Raw genomic sequence first — 21911 nt, forward strand, 5'->3', positions numbered from 1 at the left:
TGGTACACATAGAGCATTAATGCAGTGGCAGGATATATTACTTGTTATGTTATGTGTGATGTAGGAAAATTGAACAAACATCTAATAAAAAAGTAATTTTCTTATGAATGGTGAATCGAGTACTTTGCTTCAATGTGGACAAGCATTGGCATAGCCAATAAGTCTCGCCTTTGGGACATTATAAGTGCATAACTAAATACTTATAAGGTCCCAAAAGCGAGACCTATTGGCTATGCCAAGCGGCCGCGAAAGTGAAAGTGATCGCGATCACGCTCAAACATCAAAGCGGGCGTGCGACTGCGAAAGTGAAAGTAATCGCGGTAAAGCGCGGCGCCCGCACCCGCGCACATGCACTGTAGCTCTAGGCTGGCCTTGTAGCACTTTTTGGAGCCCTCTCAATAAGTCTCGCCAGACCAGCGCATTCGCTGGGTCAGGCTAGACCTAAAAAGATGCAAGTGAAGGTTATATGAGGTTGCCTGCTATCACACAATGCTGCGTGTAACAGCCCCATTTTTCCCTCTTCTTTGGCAAGATGACCATAGTAACACAAAACAGAGATAATGGTAAAACAATTACACTGTCATGGAAAGGATGAGCTGTACCATGCGGGGAACACAATTATGCATGGGTTCCTTCCACTTTGAAGCACGTCACCCATACATCTGCGGCTTGACATGAACAGATCTGCGTCTGATTAGTACCCCGGCTGCGCTCCAGGATGCGGACAGTGAGGCCTGTGGACCTTATCTGGATCATACGCACAGCACACAGATGGAGTGTGCATTGCACTCTCGACAGGTCTTGGGCCAGAACCCTCTCTTTACATTGAGTCTACGCTTCCTTATCTAGACGCTGTCGCAGAATTGTACACATTTAGGTAGTTGTATGATACAACTCCTCCAGGTTAAGAGGGGGTGAAAAGTGACATTTCCTGTTCTAAAAATAACGACCTTTATCAATAAGTGAGAAGACTTGAAAACACTACATCATTATCACATTTCCAAACCAAGAAATCATATTACCTTCAAAGTCATCAATAGTGTTAAAGGTAATGGCGTGCATAATCTCAACCGGATATTGTTTAATTTGTAATTGCATCTGTCACATCAAGGGTGAGGCCAAGAGCATTGCATTTGGTGTGATATATGGCTTGAATGGCTGTGGTGTGGCTTATGGGTTTGCCATGCTAATGGAAATAGCGGTCATTTAATAACACCTTCATATCTTTATTACTATAGTGAAAAGGTCACATTCCATGTCACTACCACAGTACAGTTACGCAAACCTTGTAACACGTATTTCTGTTGTCTGTGGCCATGCAGAACCCAGGGAGTACCACTAGCTCACTGAACTGAAAAGGGCCTCTTTTTTAGGTTTTGGCTTTCCGGGTTAGCCTGGCTAAGTAGTCAGGGTTCGCTCTTGTAGATTAGTGTGGGGGTAGAATGTCTAGTTCTGGCACCACATATCTTATCTCCAGGAAAGCGACAGGATCTCTCGTCGATGATGGGCTACCTCATGGAATGCCTCAGAGTCCCACACTTGCCTCATTCTTGGTGGCAGGCCACCTCACATGGCCCTTCTCATCAGGTCACGTCAGCCGTATGAAGTGGAGTGCAATGTGTCACCGCAGTGTCAGCCCACCTCATGGCGCGCATCTCGCAGGATTACATGTTGGCGGAGGGTCTGCTGTCCTTCAACGAGTGCCCTGCTTGGATGTTCCCTGTGGGCCAGACTGGGCCTTTGGGAGTCATCTCTAGTCTCAGGCACACTCAGCAGAGCTGGACACGGCACAGCAGAATGGGCGCATGGGATAGCAAGCTCTAGAGGGGAAAGACAGTAAACCTACTCCTCAGAACAGCTCAGAAGGATGGATGCTCTGCAGACCACCAGGAAGTTGGTCCTAGCGTCTTAAGGGGAGAGGGCCATAGATCATGTCACTGGTCTGATGCTCACACTCAACAAAAAGCAAAGCTTCGGTGACTCAAATACGCAACTGTGAATCCATCAACCCGGGCTTATGTTTATCCAATCTTGCGGACAGTTGGCATCATCAAATGTCCAATCACATTTAAAGTTTACCCGAAGCTTCTGGGGGGAGGACCAATCATTGCAGATTGCAGTTTCTCTTGCAAGTAGCCACTTTCCATGGTAACCAGTTGAGGATAAAGCCATCACCTTGCCACTTGCGCTTTTCAGATAGATATTTTCTGCTCACAGCATAAGAACAGGATAAAGGTGGGGGGAGGGGATTAGCTCAGCGCGTGCCATTTGTCTTGGGGTTGCTTTATTTTAGCTCATCCCTTGACCTTCTTAAACTGGTTTGGGGTTTCAGCCAGAGCACAAATGGTCGTCATGGGAGTAAATATTGAGAGATACACAGTTCACTTGGCTTCACTGTGTATTCCAAGAGAGTTTCAAGCTAAAGTAAAAGTGTGGAAGGACATGCTGGAAAAGGGAACACCGCAGCTCTTGGAAACCACTAACCTTATACAGCTCCCTACAACCATATGGACTTCACTCATATGTTATCCGACCTCACGTACACACAGAGTGATATGAATGCAGAAGAGATTCATGCTGCAAAAATCAATAAGCTGTAACCCAATCCATTATCTGTAATAAATGTGTTGTAGCTTTCAGATTCACAGGTGACCTTCCCACCTCCCTGGTGAAGGAAAGGAGTGCCTTATCAGGAAAACAAAGCAAAAAGAATATAAAAAGGAGGTCATGTATTGGGGTATTCTGAGCTACAGTGGACTCTGCCTAGGTCAATGCCCTGTGGAAAAGCTATGATGAAACTAGAATCACTTGCAGACCCAGCTATCAGATGGTAAACATGCAGAGCAGGTGAATCTACTCGAAGAGACTCACACCGCAAAACGCGTGCATTGTTGTAGTTGTAGTCTGGATTCCTTTCGGTGGAACCAAATAGACTTCATGCACTTCCATTGGAGGAAAGGATATACAAGTTAAAGGTCTCTTTTTGTGACTTCCTAGCAGATGTAAATCCAGACATTGCCACTCAGAGCACTGTCTTCAGAGCATAAATGGCTCATTGAACAAGCCTCTTGCTCTTAGGATGGCTTTAAATTCACTGTTCGAGGGGCAAAATAGCCAAACTAGCGACTGTTTCTTTCACACCAGAAACATAAGTTTGCTTTTGGAAACACCGTCCGCCAGGTATGCACATCGGTGAAGTTCCCCTACCGACTGTCAATAAGTCTCATCAGAAATAGAAGGTTGAATGTTTCTGAAGTAGAACCACAGACATTGCAAATAGGCATAGAGAAAAGTCCAGGTAAAGTATACAATAGTGTTTGTGCCTTTAAGGATTGACCAGGAGTTTATAAGGATCTAAGGTTTGCGTAGGACCAATTCCAGGATCAGACCTGAGTTTTCTGTTGCCGCCTTTATACATTTTGTTGCTCTGACGAGTGGGGATCTATACCCTTCGACTACGATAATGCAGCTGAACAATATTACAAAAAGGAAACAAGTGGGTTCAACCATGTGTGTGTTATTGATAGAGCTGTGGGTTGCACACAGTTGCAGAGCTCTGGGTATCCTGCTTTCAGAAAGCAATATTCTTTCCAAAGTCTCCAGCGAAAGCAATTGTTGTCTTTACTGTCGAATCACAAGCGTCATTAAATCAGTCAAGTCAAGATATGTTTACTCGATTTGCAATAGCAATCATAAAAGCACAATAAAAACAGTTTAAAATCATTGACAATTTCATATTCGTCATAAAATACAGTTTTAAAAATGAGACTTAAACACCCATGATAAGAACCTAAAAAAGCATTTGCAATGCAATAGGTCTTGCATTTACGTGAGTTTGAGCTATTTTCATTGTAAATGACAATGCCTTTTATTTATGTGTTATTTTTAAAACAGATAAATAAAAGGCATTGCCATTTACAATGCCAATAGCTTAAAATCTCACAAATGTCAGACCTATTGCAGTGCAAAAGCGTTCGACGCCTGTGCTATAATTAATTTTTTTTTAAACGTTAGGAGAGAGCGTGTTCTGCCTGCCACAGCAGGCAGGACAAACCTATTTGATAAAATAGTGCTTGGAGGCTTTAAATAAACCTACTGAGTAACAACACACTTAACACTCTTCCCCAATATCTAGTTGTTGCCAACTCCTCAGGGTTCACCCACAATCTGTGTACTCGTGTTTGTCAGCGCCAGGATGCCTGCTAGGTGATAGTGCGCTTTATAAGTGAAATAAATAAATAATAATAATAACAGGGGGTGTCCTCATAGGAGGTTACAAAATGAGACAAGACGGTACTAAGGAGGGACCACTAAACCTATTGACCAATGAAAAGCCATAGTTTACAGTGGACAATGACACAAGCCAATAAAAAATAGGGATGGAAAGTGGGCAGAACTTCAAGTCCATACCTGAATACAGCATGCCTCACAGAGCAGCACAGGCTCTGCCCAGGCTTGACCTAATAAAAAGCAGCATGCATGAACATTACAATACAGCTGATCTAGCTTGCTTCAAACTCAAAGGCAGGAGAAGGGGTCGTCATTAAATCACTCTGCCTTCCTGGGGGAGCAGCTCCCTGGTCTTCCTTGATGAAGTGGGGACTAGAACCAAGGTGCATTTGTTTGCCTAAAGTTATCCTGTTTCTGCTTACATTTCCAGCACGTGTTCTACAAGGGAACAAGAAATATTCACATTGCTGAGCAGGGGTCTTTTACCTTAGCTTCGAGAGTACTCAGGCGGTCCGTCATGTCAGCGAGCCGTGTGCAGTTCATGCATTCTAGGAGGAAGAAAGCAGCACAGGGTGAGCGACCGTTCATGCGAGGCGCACACTGGGGTGAGGAAGATTTAACAACCTGAAGATACACTTTTATGCAGTTCAATGCAAACTGAAAGCCTTGGGAAGACAGGACGTGCTGTACTGTATCTCAAGCTCAACACCACTGTGCCGCAATGAACTATTATGAACAATACTATTAATAATACATAACAAAAACGCTTTTCCTATGGAAACTCTGGTCCTAACTATAACTACCTTCTGACGCGAGCCAGTCGGTAAGCAATAATAATCACAACAGCAATACTGGTAGGTTTTGTAAAAGGCCTTAGGAACATGTTTGTTAGTTCAAGCGCTGTCCATATCAGGTGCTACTATCAATAACTTATTCATTGTTCCTGTTCCATAGGTGAACCAACACTTTGATAGTGACACATTTAGCCCCTTCCGTCCCAAATGTGGACAACCTGCAGTCCTTACGACTTTGCATTTCTGACCTTTAGGAGTTCAGACAAATATTCAAAATGTGTCTGTTCACCTTTGAACTACAATACATGTTACATTTTATGTTCTGACCAGTAGTACGGCAGCTAAACATCCCTTCTTGGTGAATGTCGACTTCAATAAAAAATAAAATCAATACAACTAACACAAATCTTCCCATTTCCCTTCCTGATTGAGGGATCTGGTTTTCATTCAGGTGCATAAGCAAACATTGGAAAAAAGGGTTCCTGGGAAGGAAAGACAGGTAAACGAGTTCCTTACACAGTAAAAATATAAAAGTTAAAAACAATGCATGTTAGGAAAAATAGCAAGAACCAGACCTACGCAATGTGGAACAGACTGTTGAGAATTGTGCTCAATTGGGGCAACAGAAAGCTTTGATTGGCCAGTGATTGGGTAACCTGGGGGGGCAGGCAGACCAATTTAATACAGGTTGTTGCCTGCAGCGTAATGTTAAAACATTAAAAATATCAAAGATGCATGACTGTTGCTGAGCTCTGTTGTGCTGCTCATCCTCAGCAGTGAGATAAGAGGTGGGATCACTGCCTGTCAGGGCTTAATTTGAGCTAGGGGTTTGCAGTGCTTGGTACCGGCACTCAATTGTCAACACCGGCGATTATGACAGTCCCCCACATGGAGGCGCTGTTTGTCTAAATTACAGATGAACACAACATTTGTTTATTAATTCAGTACACTCTGAAAATGTCTAACACCTTCCACTCAAACCACTCTTATACCTTTAGGTGCATGGGATAATGGGATAGTTTGAATTGTCACACTTTAGTAGTTGTGTCTGTACTGTATTTCGCGGTGCTAGCAGAAGCATTGGGTGAGCAAGCTGTAGTGTCCCCTGATGAGGGCCCTGGCACTTATTTTTTTTTACAAATTAAGCACTACTGCCGGCGATCCAATGTGTATTGATAGAGGCACTGACTGTGTGACCACAGAGGGCACACCACCAACCTCCACACCAACCACACCTCAACGAACAGGTATCATGCAGCCTGGAATGAAAGATGGAATGACTGTATCTTGAATCAAAAAGGACACCGCCATGGTAAGGAGAGTGATGATCAACGTGGAGTCTGTTTCTTGAGAGATGCAGGGAACCGACCAATGTGTTACAGCCTTGATAGTTGCTGGCAGAACCTAAACTTGCACTCGCATGTGTGCCCGATTCCTTCCTATGAACTTTTTTCATTGCTACTAAAAATCCATGGTGGAGGTGAGCACTGCAGAAACTTTGTTAGATAGTCAGCTGGTGTGGGAATCGTAGAATGTTGTTAGACCCCCGTAGCTCTATGTAGCATTTTTCACTTTTAATTAAGACCAGCACAGGCCTGGACAGTGAATTATTGTGTCTGATGTTTTACTGCTAAGTTCTGAGTCTCTGCCCCCACACACTACCTGCCTCTTGCTACACTGGAAGCAAAGTGTGGGTATGGTGTCCTTGGTCCAGTAGGATGCCTCTAGGACACCAGAGGCAAACGACCTCACCCATCACAGTCGAGGCCCAGTCGCCACTGCATGCCCTGTGGCCCCCTGAATGTAGACTGACACCTCACAAGAGAAATTAGGGGAAAATGTGGACGGGGAAGAGGGAACACTGGAATGTTTGTCATGGTGGTGCATCGTTGGGAACTCCCGGAATGGACAGTGGCGTAACCTTATCCTCCGCACCACCAACGGTGCGGGGGGGTCCCAGAGCTCCGGGGAGCCCCCTCTGGCACTGTGTATGAGTGGCAGTCCCTGGTCTGAGAGCACCAGACTGCGTCCTGAGCATGGGGGCCCCCTCCATGCACTTTGCAGGGGGCGCCCCTCAAGTTTGGTTGCACCACTGGGAATGAAATGGCGTCTGTGACCAGGCTGGTTTGAAGTATGTTTCTCAGGTGGTTTCTTGAGTGAGTTTTTAATAGGTATGTCACATGTGGTAAGGTTAATGCAGATGGTAATGCCAAGTTATGTTTGTGTGATGAGGAGCTACCCACAATGGGGATGGGTGGCTTACTCTGATTCAGGGCAAAGAAGATGTGAATGAAACCAGAGGTTGACCTGGATATCAGTGTTGATCCACTGGGAAGCAAGGGGCAGAAGAGTCTGGAACAGCAGCAGGCAGTAACACAAACAACATCTAAAGAAACCAGGTCAAAATAGCAAATAAAGTGCTAGAATCAAGGACTAACCCAGAAAGGGAACCAACAATGGAGAAAATGAGAAGGATGGGGGATTGTTCCACTGGGAACCAAAGAGCAGAAGAGTCTAGAATAGCAGCAGACAGAGAGTAACACAAACAACATCTAAACAAACTTGGACAAAATATAAAATAAAGTGCTAGAATCAAAAACTAACCCAAAGAAGGAACCAACAACGGAGAAAACAAAAAAGATAGGGGATTGATCCACTTGGCACCAAGAGTCTGTAATAGCAGCAGGCAGATAGTAACACAAACAACATCTATACAAACAATGTCAAAATAGTCAATGGAGTGCTTTGAGCAAGGACTGACCCAAAAAGGGAATCACCAATGGAGGAAACAAGTAAGATGGGGGATTGCGGAGTCAAGTTGGTGAAACTAAGCGAGAACGAGAGCCAATAAGTGTACGAATTATTGCCAGGCAAGGAGATGTGTGTTATGTTGTTAAGTATGATCTCCAACACTACTGATCCGGAAGTAGAATCTTCTTGAGAAGTCCCCACACATGCAGGGGTTAGCGGACTAGTCTTTCCCAAACCCAATTGCTCTGTCTTCCATAGCTTCCAGTCTCTTTCTTGTCTGAATCAGGTAATGCTATCATTTATGTGGTGTGTGACACAGCAATAGTGTGACTGTCTATGTTCCCTGATCGCTCTTGGACTGCAACCGTAACAGACAGATATGCATTGGTGGAACATTTTTCGCATTAAAGAAATGTTGTGGGCCTAGATCCAATGTAAACCTGGTTGCATAAGTTAGTCAAAGAAACATCAGATAAAAATTGGAGCTTCAAGAATTCATATACACTAAGTGTAGTATATTTGCCATTACAAATACTAATATTCTGTGTTGATTTATGACAATAAAAACCTGTATTTATTTATGTAACAGTGTTCTCTAGAGCAGTTCAAGGGTATCAGGTTCTAGCATGAGTATTTATAAATAAATCATTTTTAGGCATAAGAATATTATACAGTATATAGTATATATTTGATCATTTTATGTGTAATCATAAAAAAGAAGACCATTGTGAGAAGTTGGCCTGGTATATGCTGTCCACTAGTTATAGTGGGCACCTTGCACCAGTCCAAACAACCCTTATTGATGATTAGGTTTAAGACAACCTTTATTGAAAGCTATCCTAGTGGTAGCTATGGAGAGCAGCCTTCAGGCTAAGTCTTGAAGGAGTGTAAAGCAGCTTGGTTTACCAGATTATAACCTCCTGAATAACTAAATGAAAGGAGAACCACACAAGGTATATATATAAAATATATGTATTTATTTCTAAACTACTAACCTCTTTATGAAGTTAGAGTGCAAGGCACGCAATAATACAGTTATTAAACTACAGTAAATAGCACAATATACAATGGGCCCCAGGGGGAGACCAAACCATATATTAAGAAACTGGTATAAGAATCACGACAGACACAGTGCCTAGAGCATGTAGAATCGCTGGGACCCCAAGGAACCACCCAAGGCAGTGACACAGGAGACCTACAGGGCACGTGTGCAAATTGAGAAAACAGCTGTGAGCCCCGTACAATTCAATAGGAAAGTCGCGGTTGGAATTTTAAAGAATAAGGACACTTAGGAGAGGACTTTGAGCAAACCCTTTTAGACTTAGAGGGTTCTAGGGCCAGCACCCACGGGAGCACCGGAGTACTCGTGTTACCTCACCCAGGGAAGCCGGGTGCATAAGTGTCAAATGGTGTCGGGAATCGTCGTTAATTTCAATGGCGATGTGCTGCAAGGTGCTGCTGCTGTGGAAAGGAGAAGTGTCCGGTGTGATCCAAGCCTGGATCGAAGATGTGAAGAACCTGAAAGCAGAGGGGTCAGATTCCGGGTCACTTGCCAGTGACCAGGGGCACGATAGACGAATGCCCACCGACGTTGGGTGTTTCAGGTGCGTAGAGGTGAAGCTTGACTTCACTGCCACGGGGACCAGGAGGTGTCGACGCTGACCACAGTCCACAGGTGAGCTGTCCCACGAAGGATGTCGGGTGCTGGGGGTCAGTTTCCGGATTGGAGACCAACAAGCCTTGGCAACTGCAACCCACGCAGTGTGAGGAAAAATTGCTCCGGTGTGAACCAGCAAGATACTGTGGACTCCCCAAGCAATGGAGAGTTGGGGCACATCTGGAGCAACCAGGTAAGCCCATTGAAAGTCAAAGTACCCTTCTCAGGGACCCACAAGTCGACGGACAAGGGATCGCGAAGGGACCTCAAGAGAAATTACTAGATACCAGCCCACGGGTCACTCGAGGAGTGTAGGCCAGCAATCTTCAGTGGAATCACTGCTCAGGGTCTGGACTACAAGCGGCCCAAAGCACAGCCTCAGAGATCGGCAAAAAGCATATGCTGCTGCAAATGGTCGCAGTGTCCAGGGGTTCGGGTTGCACGGTCCCCACGAGGGCTTTGGTTCTCAGGTTTGCTGAGAGCACGGATCGGCCTTGGGGAAGCTTGGAAACCCACCTTCTGTGTTGCAAAATTGTCGGTGTCCTTCGGGAGCAGCGACGCAAACCAGACAGATGTGTCTTTGGTGCCTGCCTTGAAGGGGAGTAACTCCTTTACTACAAGGGAGATTCTTCGGTCATCCAACATCATGTAGATAGTAGAAGTTCTGGCATTCTGTAGCAGAGTTTCATCCAGGTAAATCTAAAATCCTGTAGTCAGGGGTTCCTACTTTATACCCAAGGAAGGGGTGGGACAAACTCTGGGGACCCACCTATGGAAGGATCAGGACAGGGGGTGGCTACACCAATGTCCTTTATCCAGTTTCGTGCCAGAGCAGGGGCTGAGTGCCGGTTTGAGCTGGACTATGCACAGGGACACCAAATGTGCCCCCAGTGCAGACATCAAAGCACTCATGGAGTGCACCCACCCAGCCCCAATACGCTAAAGCCTGTCTGGGAGGTGGTCACACCTTCCTGTGACAGGAAACCTATTGTCCAGGACTCCCTTGCCGTAGTTTCATCCAGCAGCAGGAGGGCAGACTCGTGTCTGTGGCTGGCAGCATCCATTTTGTGATGCCAGGGCTTGCAAAGCTGGTACCGGGTGTACTGGTGCTGTATTGGTTCTCCCTCTAGAAGTGTGGAATCATACCTCCCACACCAGTTACTGGTGTGGGAGGTATGATTCCAAGGTGTTTAACACCAAACACAACATGTTTCCATGCAGCCATTCCAAAGTTAGCATTTACCGTGAGGTTATAATGCACTTAAGAGTATATGGTTTGGCTGCATCACAAAAAAAATCTGGAATAAAGGTTTCAAAATCTGCAGAGGGGCTCTGCTCATGCATGGGCACCCTCTCACATGAAACCCAACACCCTGCCTTCAGGATTGTTAAGGCCTGTCATAGGGGTGACTGATAGATTTACATGTGCAGTGATATGGAGAGATATAGGGAACCTATATCGCAGTAAGGGTTGCATACACCGCCTTACACAGGCTGCTGTAGCAGACCTGTTGTGTCATTTTGAATGGCTTCCCAGGGGTGGCATAATTCATGCTGCAGCCCCTGGTAGGCCTCTGGGGTACCTATGCCCTAGGTATATAGTATTCCATATACTAGGGACTTTCAAGGGTACCCTAGAATCCAATCTGGAGTGTACCTAAAGTACATGCCATCAATTTAGAGAGGAAGCTGCTAGGCTGGGGCCCTGAATAGCAGGGTCCCAGCTAGATTAAAGTCGAAAAACAGTGAAACATCAGCAAAAAGTGGGGTTAACCATAAGAAGCAGATCCTACTCTCCTACACAACCCCTCCCCCCAAACGTAAGAACATTAAACTAACCTTGACCAGTTGAGTCTTCATGTTCTAAGTGGAAATATCTGGAGAGTCCATCTGCACTGGCATGGTTACTCCCAGGTCTATGTTCCACTGTATAGTCCATCCCCTGTAGGGAAATGGACCACCTTAAAAGTTTGGAGTTTTCATCCTTCATCTGTTTTAGCCATAGGAGGGGCTTATGGTCTGTCTGAAGAATGAAGTGAGGGCCAAAAAAGTATGGCCTCAACTTCTTCAGAGCTCAAACCACAGCAAAGGCCTCCCTCTTAATAGCTGACCAACGTTTCTCTCTGGGTGTCAGTCTTCTGCTAATAAAAGCTAATGGCTGATCCTGACCTTCATCATTCAACTGTGACAGTCCAGCCCCTACCCCCAACTCAGATGCACCTGTTTGCACAATGAACTTTTTGGAGTAGTTAGGACTTTGCAGAATGGGAGCAGTGCACATGGCCTGCTTCAGGTCATCAAATGCCTTTTGACAGCTGACTGTCCACTGAACTTTCTTGGGCATTTTCTTAGAAGTCAAGTCATTCAAAGGGGTCACAATGGATCCATAGCCTTTGACAAATCTTCTATAGTACCTAGTCAGGCCCAAGAAAGCTCTGACCTGAGTCTGGGTGCTTGGAGCAACCCAGTCCATCATGGTCTGGATTTTGCTCTGCAATGGTTGAACCTGGCCTCCACCGACGAGGTGGCCCAGGTACACAACCTGCCAAATGAGGGCAAGCCCTGCAGCCCACGGCCTTCAGTCATGCTCAGTGGCTGTTGGGCACACAACGCTCCCTACACATGGTCTTCACACGTCTTCAGCCTCACCTGAAGCCAGGACCTGCACCCAAACTGCCACTTGCAGGCAACCCCCATCCGCAGAGAGGGTTTGGTGCATGGACAAAAAACCATTGGTCATTTGACTGGCCCTTTGGTCAAGTCTGCCTATATATATTTTTTTAGGTCGAGTCTGGCGGCAGCGCGCATGTGCTGCTCGCTCTGCGAGACATGCAGTAGTCGAGTATGCTGTGGAAGCCTCACCTTCTCTCCTCCCATGTTTTTGATTGGCTGGTGTCACTGTCCTTGGTAAATGCTGGCTTCCGATTGATAATGAGGCTTGTTAGTCCCTCCTTGTTACCGCCCTGTCACCACTTGTTACCTCCCATGAGGACTGGATCTTTTACTTGTGGCGTTACACCGTCTCCTTCATAAGTCGGTAAGCACTATTTTTTTTTATTTGCAGCACGGTCGGCTTTCACATTAGCGGCCGCGCTTGTTTATTTAATTAATTTGCCATGCGAGCCGAAAGGGAGCGTTTCTACTCACTAATCTAACAAGCATTTCCAATGCAATAGGTCTCGTATTTACGCGAGTTTCAGCTATTGACACTGCAAATAAAAATGCCTTTTATTTTCGTTTTCGTTTTTAAAACATAAATAAAAGGCATTGTCATTTACAATGCCACTAGCTTATACTCGCTTAAATGTGAGACCTATTGCATTGCAAATGCTTGTTTTAATATTTCTACCGGATTTGTGAATGCAGGTCAACCTTCGAGCCCTGACGCTTGCCCTGACTCATGACTCATCGATGGCTTGCAAGTCACGGACACCTAAAATGGCAGCTGGAAACCACAGTACTAAAACTGTTACATTTGTACCCAAATGCTATTTTAGATGGCCACTACTCGCAAATCAGAAATTAATGGCGAATCCCGAAATACAGATAATTTTTCATTTATAATTTATGTAGAATCAGGGGACCCTTGGCTGATCCCTCTCTGTGGCCTGGGGGTTTAGGAGCCACTATCCAGCCCCCTTTATGGGCTTTTATGTTTTTTTCTTCAGGACATGTGGTCTGTGCTCCGTGTGCTGAAATAGCTGCTGCGAGAGAAAAAATTATATTGCGGTAGACAATCAGATCAATCTCATCCATGGATCTAGTTGTGGATATGCGGATCCGAGAAGGATGATGGGAGCTAAAGACTTTCTCGTCCAAATGGATCCCTTCTTTTGTTTAAATTACATGAATGCCAACCAGCAGAGATATATGAAAGTGTTAACCCTTTAAAGCCTGCTCTGCAACTTTTAAAATATTTTCTCTTAAGAACTACTGTACGGATTTACAGAAAGCAGGCTTTCTGAGTTAAGTTCTACTTTTACACTACGTTTGGTGTAAATCTCCTCAGCTGTTTGGGCGGTGAATTTTAGCAAAATATCATATAGGAACTAAAATGGGAAATTGCTTTTCTTCCCTCCCCCTTGATATTTTTCCAGTCGACCGATTTTCGCGAAACTTGGCACGCTAACACTTACCAGACTGAGTAGTCTGTAGATAGTCAAGTTTCATGCATATCTGTCCATGGGGTCAAATGTTACAGGCTAATCTAAACATGCCTTGGAAACACTGTGTGAACCCATAACTATGATAGAGAGCCATGTTATTCTGAAATTTGTAGGGGTGCATCATAATCACTGTTAGTCTGCACCCATATATTTAGTGGATTTCTATTAACGTGTGACTTAGAATTGTAATACTAAAGCAGTATCTATTAGAACGAATTAGAAATGTAATCATGTCATTTATGAAGTTCAATGTAGTGGTTAATCGAAAATGTATTTTAGACAACGCATACTATAATAATTGGCTCCCGTAAAATGTGATGCATTAGGTTTAAACGTGCACCATATTAAAGTCTGCACGTGTAGTTTGATTATTCATACACGTAGAGAAATGAAATCAATGCTTATAGTGTGGTTCTAGAAATGTGTATTTAAATTGTGTAAAGGCCTGATCGCATATACATTAAGAGAAGGCCTGTTCGTTTCTTATGTTAGCTAAATATTGTAGGCCGAAAATGGTTTCCCTTGGTGAGGCTTTGGGTTTCAGAGATGTTAGAAAATCTTAGAGAAGTGGAAAGTTTCTCATTCCCATGTTTCTGTTGCAGGTGCAAGGACACCTAGCTCGTTAGTGAAGACTAACCCTTTGTTTCAGGAGTTTGGATGGCATGAGAAGCCCAAATGGGAGTATACTGGAATGCAGGGATGATACTTTCGGCGTAGAAGGTGCCTGGGACCCAAGGACGAGTAAACCGGTCGTTGGAAGGGAGACAAGTTTCAGTGGAAAAAACTGGGAGAAGACCTGGCTGAAGAGGTGTGCCGGAGGGCATGTTCTACGTTTTTGGGATTTTGAATTAGGGACAGTGCCCCGTGGGTTGAGCAGTTGAGGTCTAGATGGGAAGCTAGAAGGGGCATCTTAGAAAGAGCTCTGACAAAGTGAGTGCACTTCTAAGGAAGTCTTCACTTCTGACACCCATTATGCTCTTGCCTGGGAAAATGCTAAGTAAGGATATCACCTTAGAGATAGAGTAGGGATAGACTAACTGATTTTCTTTTAGGTTAATGACTTCTAATATAGAGATTGGAGTTGTTATTGCCTGCCTGATGCTTTTAGAACTGACTATTCTTCTTATTCTGAGTCGGTTGAGACTCCTGCGTAGACTCTTTTTTGTGTTAGTGCCCATTTATTTCCTTAACCTCGTGCTGAGGTGCTTGTATGTGCAATTATTTTTGGCTTTGTAATAAATCCCTAAAATTTGAGATTCGGAGTCAGTGGTCCTTTAGAGTTCAAATTCGATTGACTATGTGTTGAAAATTGATTTCCTCTCCTCTACACTATTTAGCAGATAAGAAGATCCTGACGACCTGAGAGGATTCTTGGTGATGGTAAGACAGATAAGAATCCGGCTTTATCAATTACATAGTGGTGGTTGCCGCTGTGCTACAGATGCACACACACACACACACGCACATCTGAATGAATACATTTTTATTTGATTATACATTAGAATCATAAAAGAGTAGAAACTAAGACCACATAAAATCACAAATCAAAAATAAATAAATAATAAAAACCAAGGTGAAAACAATGTAGCAGTATTTATGAATACTAAAAAGCACTCCAACGTGCTGCACCCAGAACAGCGGCTCACAGGTTTACAATACAGTAATATGAATTCATAAACTTACTCCAATGTAAAGCACCTTTCAGAAAAGAGGAGACTGCCGGCATTACTGCATGATCAGATCATTACTGTAGGTATAAAAAGGCAGACTGGAACTGTCAAAATACCCTTGATTTTAAAATAGGATTTAAATACTTGTGTCGTAAAAAAACACAAACTCTACAAAACCCCAAATGCTCCAAAGTCTGTTGGGAGCAACAATCACAAGGGCAAACCTCAATCGTTTTTGGGTCAAGCGGTCCAGGCGGAAAATAGATAAGTGAGGGAATAGACCCCAACTGAAATTTAGTCAAAAGAGATCTTTTCCATGGATGGGTAACAGCAAGAAGGTAAGGTACAGGACCTGACACAGTTTGGATTGATAGAAGGGATCTGGAGGTTGCTCTCATAAGCACCTCCAAGTCCCTAACTTCCTTTAGATGCTTTAAAACTAATAACCTATATAGACACTCATGTAGCTACTCACCAACCCAAACAGCCACTTATACACAAAGTGAGAGACTGATACAGATATTTACATATTTAAACATTACTCACTAAGCCATGTATTCACTAAGATACACTTAATCAGTCAGTTAAACAATCAATTTTTCAAAAACAAATTATCCATTTAGACACTTGTATACCCATTTATTCTTCCATCAACCTTGAGATATACATATATACAACATATGTAATTTCAGAAAAACACACATTTACTGGATGATGTCATCAGTGATGTCATTTGAGATGTCATCAGTGATGTCATGAGTGATGTCACTGACCATGTCTTGAGTGATGTAATATGTGACGTCATCAGCAGTGCATTGCGGGCGCGCGAGTTATAGTTAGCTGAACTAACAATAACGGGGGAATTTGAATGGTTTTGTACGAGTGAAAAGTCCAGCTAACTATAACGCCCCTGAAACCTATGGTTTTTTCAGTGAATTTCAAAGGTTTTTTAAATGCTAATTCCTAACTATAACGTGCCTGAAACCTATGTTTTTTTCAGTGAATTTCAAAGGTTTTTTAAATGCTAATTTCTAACTATGCCTACAGAGATAGGACATGTGAAGAAAGAAGAAAAAACGCACAGAAAGAAAAAAAAGAAATGCAGAAAGAAGCAACAGAAGTCCTCAAAGACGAAGAAAAGTGCAGGAAGAAGGATAACGTGCAGTAAGAACAAACAGAAGAGCAGAAAGAAGCCTTGTTGCAAAATCATCTTGTACCCTCAACTTTTTCAGATGGATACTGGTGTTAACTGAGTCTGACTAACCAGTCCTAGAGCCAGTGCTATGTTAAAAGACACTCAGAATATAGTGAAAACACCTAAATACACTAGGGAACACTATGTGTTGGGGTCCCCCTGTGATTAGCATGACCTCCTCTGTAAGCCCCAAGTATATAATAGGGCAGGGGATTAAAACTACCTCTTAAAACGCGCCACAGGGCGATTGCACACGTCACCTCAGGCCCCGTCCCCTCCCTTTCCCACTGTGTAAACACGCCCTGTGGCCGTTTTAAGTTGGGAGATTAAGTCCCCTTGAACCCTGAGGGTTCCTAGGGTCCAACTAGACCACTAGGTACCTCCAGTAAGCGCCACAGAGCTGCGTTGCAGAGAGGTGTAAAAAGTGGCACGGCCTGGACCACCTCTCTGCAACACAGCTCAGTGGCGCTTACTGGAACTACCTGGTGGGCTAGTTAGCCCCCAGGGGCCCTCAGGATTGAAGGGGAATTATTACCCCAACTTAAAAAGCGCCATAGGGCATGTTTGCACACGTCACCTCAGGCCCCGTCCCCTCCCTTCCCCACTGTGTAAAAACGCCCTGGGCCATTTTTTAAGTTGGTAGATTAAGTCCCCTTGAATCCTGAGGGTCCCTAGGGGCAAAATAGCCCACTAGGTACCTCCAGTAAGCGCCACAGTGCTGCGTTGCATAGAGGTGTAAAAAGGGGCGTGGCCTCAGTACACCTGTCTGCAACGCAGCTCCCTGGCGCATACTGGAGATACCTGTTGGGTTAGTTGGCCCTCAGGGACCCTCAGTATTGAAGGGGAATTAATTCCCCAACTTACAACTGGCCAGAGGTCGCGTTTGCAGAGTGCTGCAAGGAGGGGGCGTGGCCTCCGGCGCGATGCCGATCTTTTATTTTTTTAAGAAGGAGGGCTGTGTGGCCCCCCTTCTTTTTCGAATTTATTGGCCCTGGGGACCCCCATCACCCAGGGCCTGCACCCAAATTGTTTTTGTTGAAAAAATTTAATTTGGCCCTCCCAAGACCTTAATCGGCCCCGGGGACCCCAACCCCCGGGTCATGGCCTTTTTTTTTATTCTTTAGGAGGGGGGCTGCATTGATACCCCCCCCAACCCCCTCCCTCAGGCCACTCATGGCCCCGGGGACCCCATCCCCCAGGGCCGGGCTTTGTTTTTTATTATTTTTTTTTTTAAATAGATTTGTAGAAACACCTAGGACATGCTGGACAAACCGTATGTACCTATCACCATGACGATTTGCGTGATATTCATTAAAAGGCGACTATGCATACAATGAATCCACGTGGAATGTATTTACACCGCTAGTGAAGCTCTGACGTGTCTGACGCCCTACAGTGCCTAATCCCGGAGCCCCCGCCGGTGGGTACTCTCCAAGTAGACACCCTTGTCGTTTATTTATACAAACATGGGTAGCTATTGACGGGCACATTTAATACACACGCACACCAAGCCATTCAAAGGGGATTCGACAAAAATTCGACCAAACTATGCAAGAAACCCCCCTCACATACATCCACTGCCGGATATGTAATACTTTTTATTTTACTCTCTGGAAAGGAGACGAACCTCACTTGAGAGTCACAGCGTGCTCCTGGCCGAGCCCAATGCTGTGTTACACCCACCAGTGCCCGCCGAGTGCCACACACCTCTGTGTTGTATTCCACCAGCTAGTGCGTATGCTATGACACTCTCTAGCCCATGTGCACTGTAACACCACCCCGTGAATATGTCATGCCACACTTGCCTTCGCACGGGTTATATTGCCCCATCTAACGTGCCTTCCTCAATGCCTATGTTATAACGCACAGCGCTATGCCATTCATATTACAATCTGGGATCCATATCTTTGTCACAGTGCATATGCAACGTTACACTCCCCAGCACATATTTTATATTACAACTTTAGAGACTAGTTAGGTTACACAACACTGCCCTGTGCTTATTACACTCCAAGGCACATATTGCATAGCACGCGCTAGTGCCTGTGCTATCTCGCGCTCTCCAATGAATCTGTTCATCATTGACCTCCTGCTGAGCCTCTGTGCTTAGCTTGCTGCCCCTATTCTCCTTCCCCCTGTCCTTTGATGTCTTTGTGCACGCCCATGCTCCATCCTTTTTGCCCACCATGTTCCATGGACCTGCCACTCCTATCTACTCTGAGGGTTCTGTTGAGCTGCCACTCCCCTCCCACCTGCCTAGCATTGTCTAATGACTGTAACCTGTCCCTGCCACCTCCACCATGCCTGTACACATGCCATGCCCCTATCCCCTTCCTCCTGTCCTCCATGGTCCATTTTACTGCCACACCCTTTTGCCCTCCCTGGTCTGTTGTGCTGCAACTGATCCTCCTGCCTGCCCCGCGCGGTCTGTTGTGAGGCCCCTTCCCCTGAGCTCTCTTGTCTGTGCCCAGGTCATGAACCTCCCTTCTATCCTCCATGGTCCTTTGTGCATGCCCCTGCACCCTCCTTCTTGCCCATCATAGCCATTGTGCTGCCACTAACCCTCCTGCTTGCCATGCATGGTCTTCTGTGCTGCCATGGCCCCTGCCACCTTCCCTGTGTGGCCAGCAAGCTGCCCCTGACCTCTTCCCACCTTCCCTTCATGGTCTGTGTGTATGCCATCATAGTCTCATTGTTGCTCTCCATGGTGTGTCTTGTTTCTAGTGCCCATCCTGCCTGACCACCATGGTCATCTTGCTGCTCCTGCCCTGCCCCCTTGCCCCCAGCCCTCTGTTTCCATGTGCAGACCCCTATTTCCTCCCTCCTGGCTTGTCTGTTCCATTGTAGTGCCTCTGATCCGTCCCTCCTGCCCTTTATGGTCTGTTATGCTGCAGCTTTCTCTCCTGTCTGTCCATTATGGTCAGCTAGCTACCATTGCCTCTTTCCCCTCTGTTCTCTGTTGTCCATGTGCATGGTCCTGTCCCCTCCCTACTGCTTTCTATGGATTGTTGTGCTGCACTCCCGTCCCGCATGCCCTGTGTGGTGTATTGTGCTGCTGCAAACCCTGATGCCTGCCCTGTAGGGTCAGTTTGGTGCACCTCTCCATGTCCCTCCTGTCCTCTGTTATCCGAGTCCATGTCCCTACCGCAATTCCTCCTGCCTACCATGATCCATAGTACCATACTTGCGAACATTTTGAACTTGATAAGAGGGAGATTTTGAAAAAAAAACTGGGGTATTGATTTTCCCCTTTGAGTTACATTGAAAAAGAGGAGATTGTAGACAGGAGACAGATCAAATAAAGTCCATTTGAGCTTAAAAACATTGGACGTTTCCTGGCTGAAACGGGTCTGTTGGCATGTATGGTTGTACTACCACTGCCTCTTCCTTCTGCCCACAATGGTCAATTATATTGCCACAGCCTCTCTTGCCAGTTTGTTGCCCCTGCCTCCCTTTCCACTGCCCTCCATAGTCTGTTGTGCTGCCACTGCCCTTCCTGCCTGCCCAGTGTGGTTAAATTGTTTCCTCTGCACTCTCCTACCTGCCTTCAATTTTCAGAGTCCGTGCCCCTGGCCTCTGCCTCTCAACAGTATCCCAATGAACAACTAGATTGCTAACATTCTATATTTATTTTAAAAGTGTGGAACGCCTGACGTCATCTTGATGTAATCAAAACTGTAATACCTAGAGCATTTCCTTTAGAAATTACATATATGAGAGGGTCTTATTTGCATCAAAATTATGGTTAGTGCTCTAAAAAACTAAAATGAGGACATATTTTCTGAGTTTTCAAATAGCGACAAAGAACTTTTAAATTATTTGTAATCTTTATGGTTTTTTATCCAGTTGACCACTTGATTAAATGTTGCAGGATGTGGTGTTACTTCCAGAGCTGCAGACTTTGCAACTGGGGAACCAGGTTGGAGTTTCTGCTTCAGTTCAACATTCTGTGATTCTGGTCAAATCACTTAATCTCCCCATGTCTACAACCAAAATGAATTTGATCTTGTGTGATGTAACCAATGCTCATGTAAAGCACTCCAATACCTGACAAGTCTGCACTATATAAAACTGCAAATACACAAAAAATAAGTGTTTTGCACACTTCTTTCATTGGGCTACATGTGGGCTACATCTGGGTGATATTTGTGCTGCATTTGGGCTTTTTTGTCTCTGGTGGCTATCTTGGGAGATTTATTTGTTATGAAGTTTCCTAATTTCCTCATTTACTGCAGTCTCCTCAGTAGAAAATGCTTTCAGTTTTTTACTTTGATTCCATCAAGAAGGTATTCAGATATGTCACACATTTGCCATAAATTCTGAATGTTAGCACTCTAGTTGCTCATTAGATCACTGTAGTAAAGCTACTGCTCACCACGGAAGTCTGCTGCTGGTATTAAAAGTGCATGTTTCAGTCTGCATATCAGATTTTGTTAATGAAATAGAAGAGGATTTGAGAAGTCACTCAAAATGTGCCCTAATTTTTCTTTCTTCAGCACTAATCATAATTTCTATGGCAAAATGAGCCCCCTCATTGTGTTCCTTTTTATATTAAAAGTTTTAATTGTTACCAGTCTATTCCAATCAAGATGGCTTCAGGTGTGCCATACTTTTCTCATAAGTAAGACAGTAAGCGCTCTAGTTGTTTGTTAGAACACCGTGGGACATTCTGTCATTGGGCTATACTCGGGCTACATCTGGGTGATATTTGGACTACATTTGGGCTCTTTTGTCTCTGGTGGCCATTTTGGGAGACTTATTTGTTATGAAGTTTCCTAATTTCCTCATTTACTACAGTCTCCTTAGTAGGAAATACTTTCAGTTTTTTACTTTGATTCCATCAAGAAGGCATTCAGATGTGTCACACATTTGCCATAAATTCAGAATGTTAGCACTCTAGTTGCTTATTAGATCACTGTAGTAAAGCTACTGCTCATCAGGGAAGTCTGCTGCTGGTATTGAAAGTGCATGTTTCAGTCTGCATGTCAGAATTTTTTAATGAAATAGAAGAGGATTTGAGAAGTCACTCAAAATGTGCCCTAATTTTTCTTTCTGCAGCACTAATCATACTTTCTATGGCATAATGAACCCCCTCATTTTGTTCCTTTTTAAATTAAATGTTTCAAGAGTTACCACTTTATTCCAATCAAGATGGCTTCAGGTGTGCAATACGTTTGTCATAAGTAGGACTGTTAGCGCTCTAGTTGTTCTTTAGAACACTCTGGGAAGCTGCAGTAGAACACAAAGGAATCAACTGACAGTCTCTGCCCTTGTTGGATGTACATGTTTTACTGAGAATGTCAGACTTCATTCTCACATGACTGAGAAAGATAATGTGAATTTACAGAAAATATGCTCTCAGTTTAGGTTATAGATCACCTTCCAAACCTCTGTGGGAAAAGCATGAGAAAATAGTTCTCTCTCAAACATGATTCATTATATCACAGC

At 44.5% G+C, this 21911-nt stretch overlaps 1 protein-coding gene across 1 annotated transcript in view; it reads right to left on the reverse strand.

Annotated features, from left to right (window-relative positions):
- The window catches only part of COL26A1 (collagen type XXVI alpha 1 chain), a 779433-nt gene that overhangs the window by 118714 nt on the left and 638808 nt on the right, over positions 1-21911 (reverse strand). Inside the window, exon 4 of the mRNA XM_085649850.1 lies at positions 4717-4778. Within this exon, the coding sequence (XP_085505976.1) occupies positions 4717-4778 (62 nt within the window). The remainder of the gene's footprint in view (positions 1-4716; positions 4779-21911) is intronic.

Source organism: Triturus cristatus, chromosome 3_2, assembly GCF_964204655.1.
Source record: "Triturus cristatus chromosome 3_2, aTriCri1.1, whole genome shotgun sequence".
NCBI classification, from domain to species: Eukaryota; Metazoa; Chordata; class Amphibia; order Caudata; family Salamandridae; genus Triturus; species Triturus cristatus.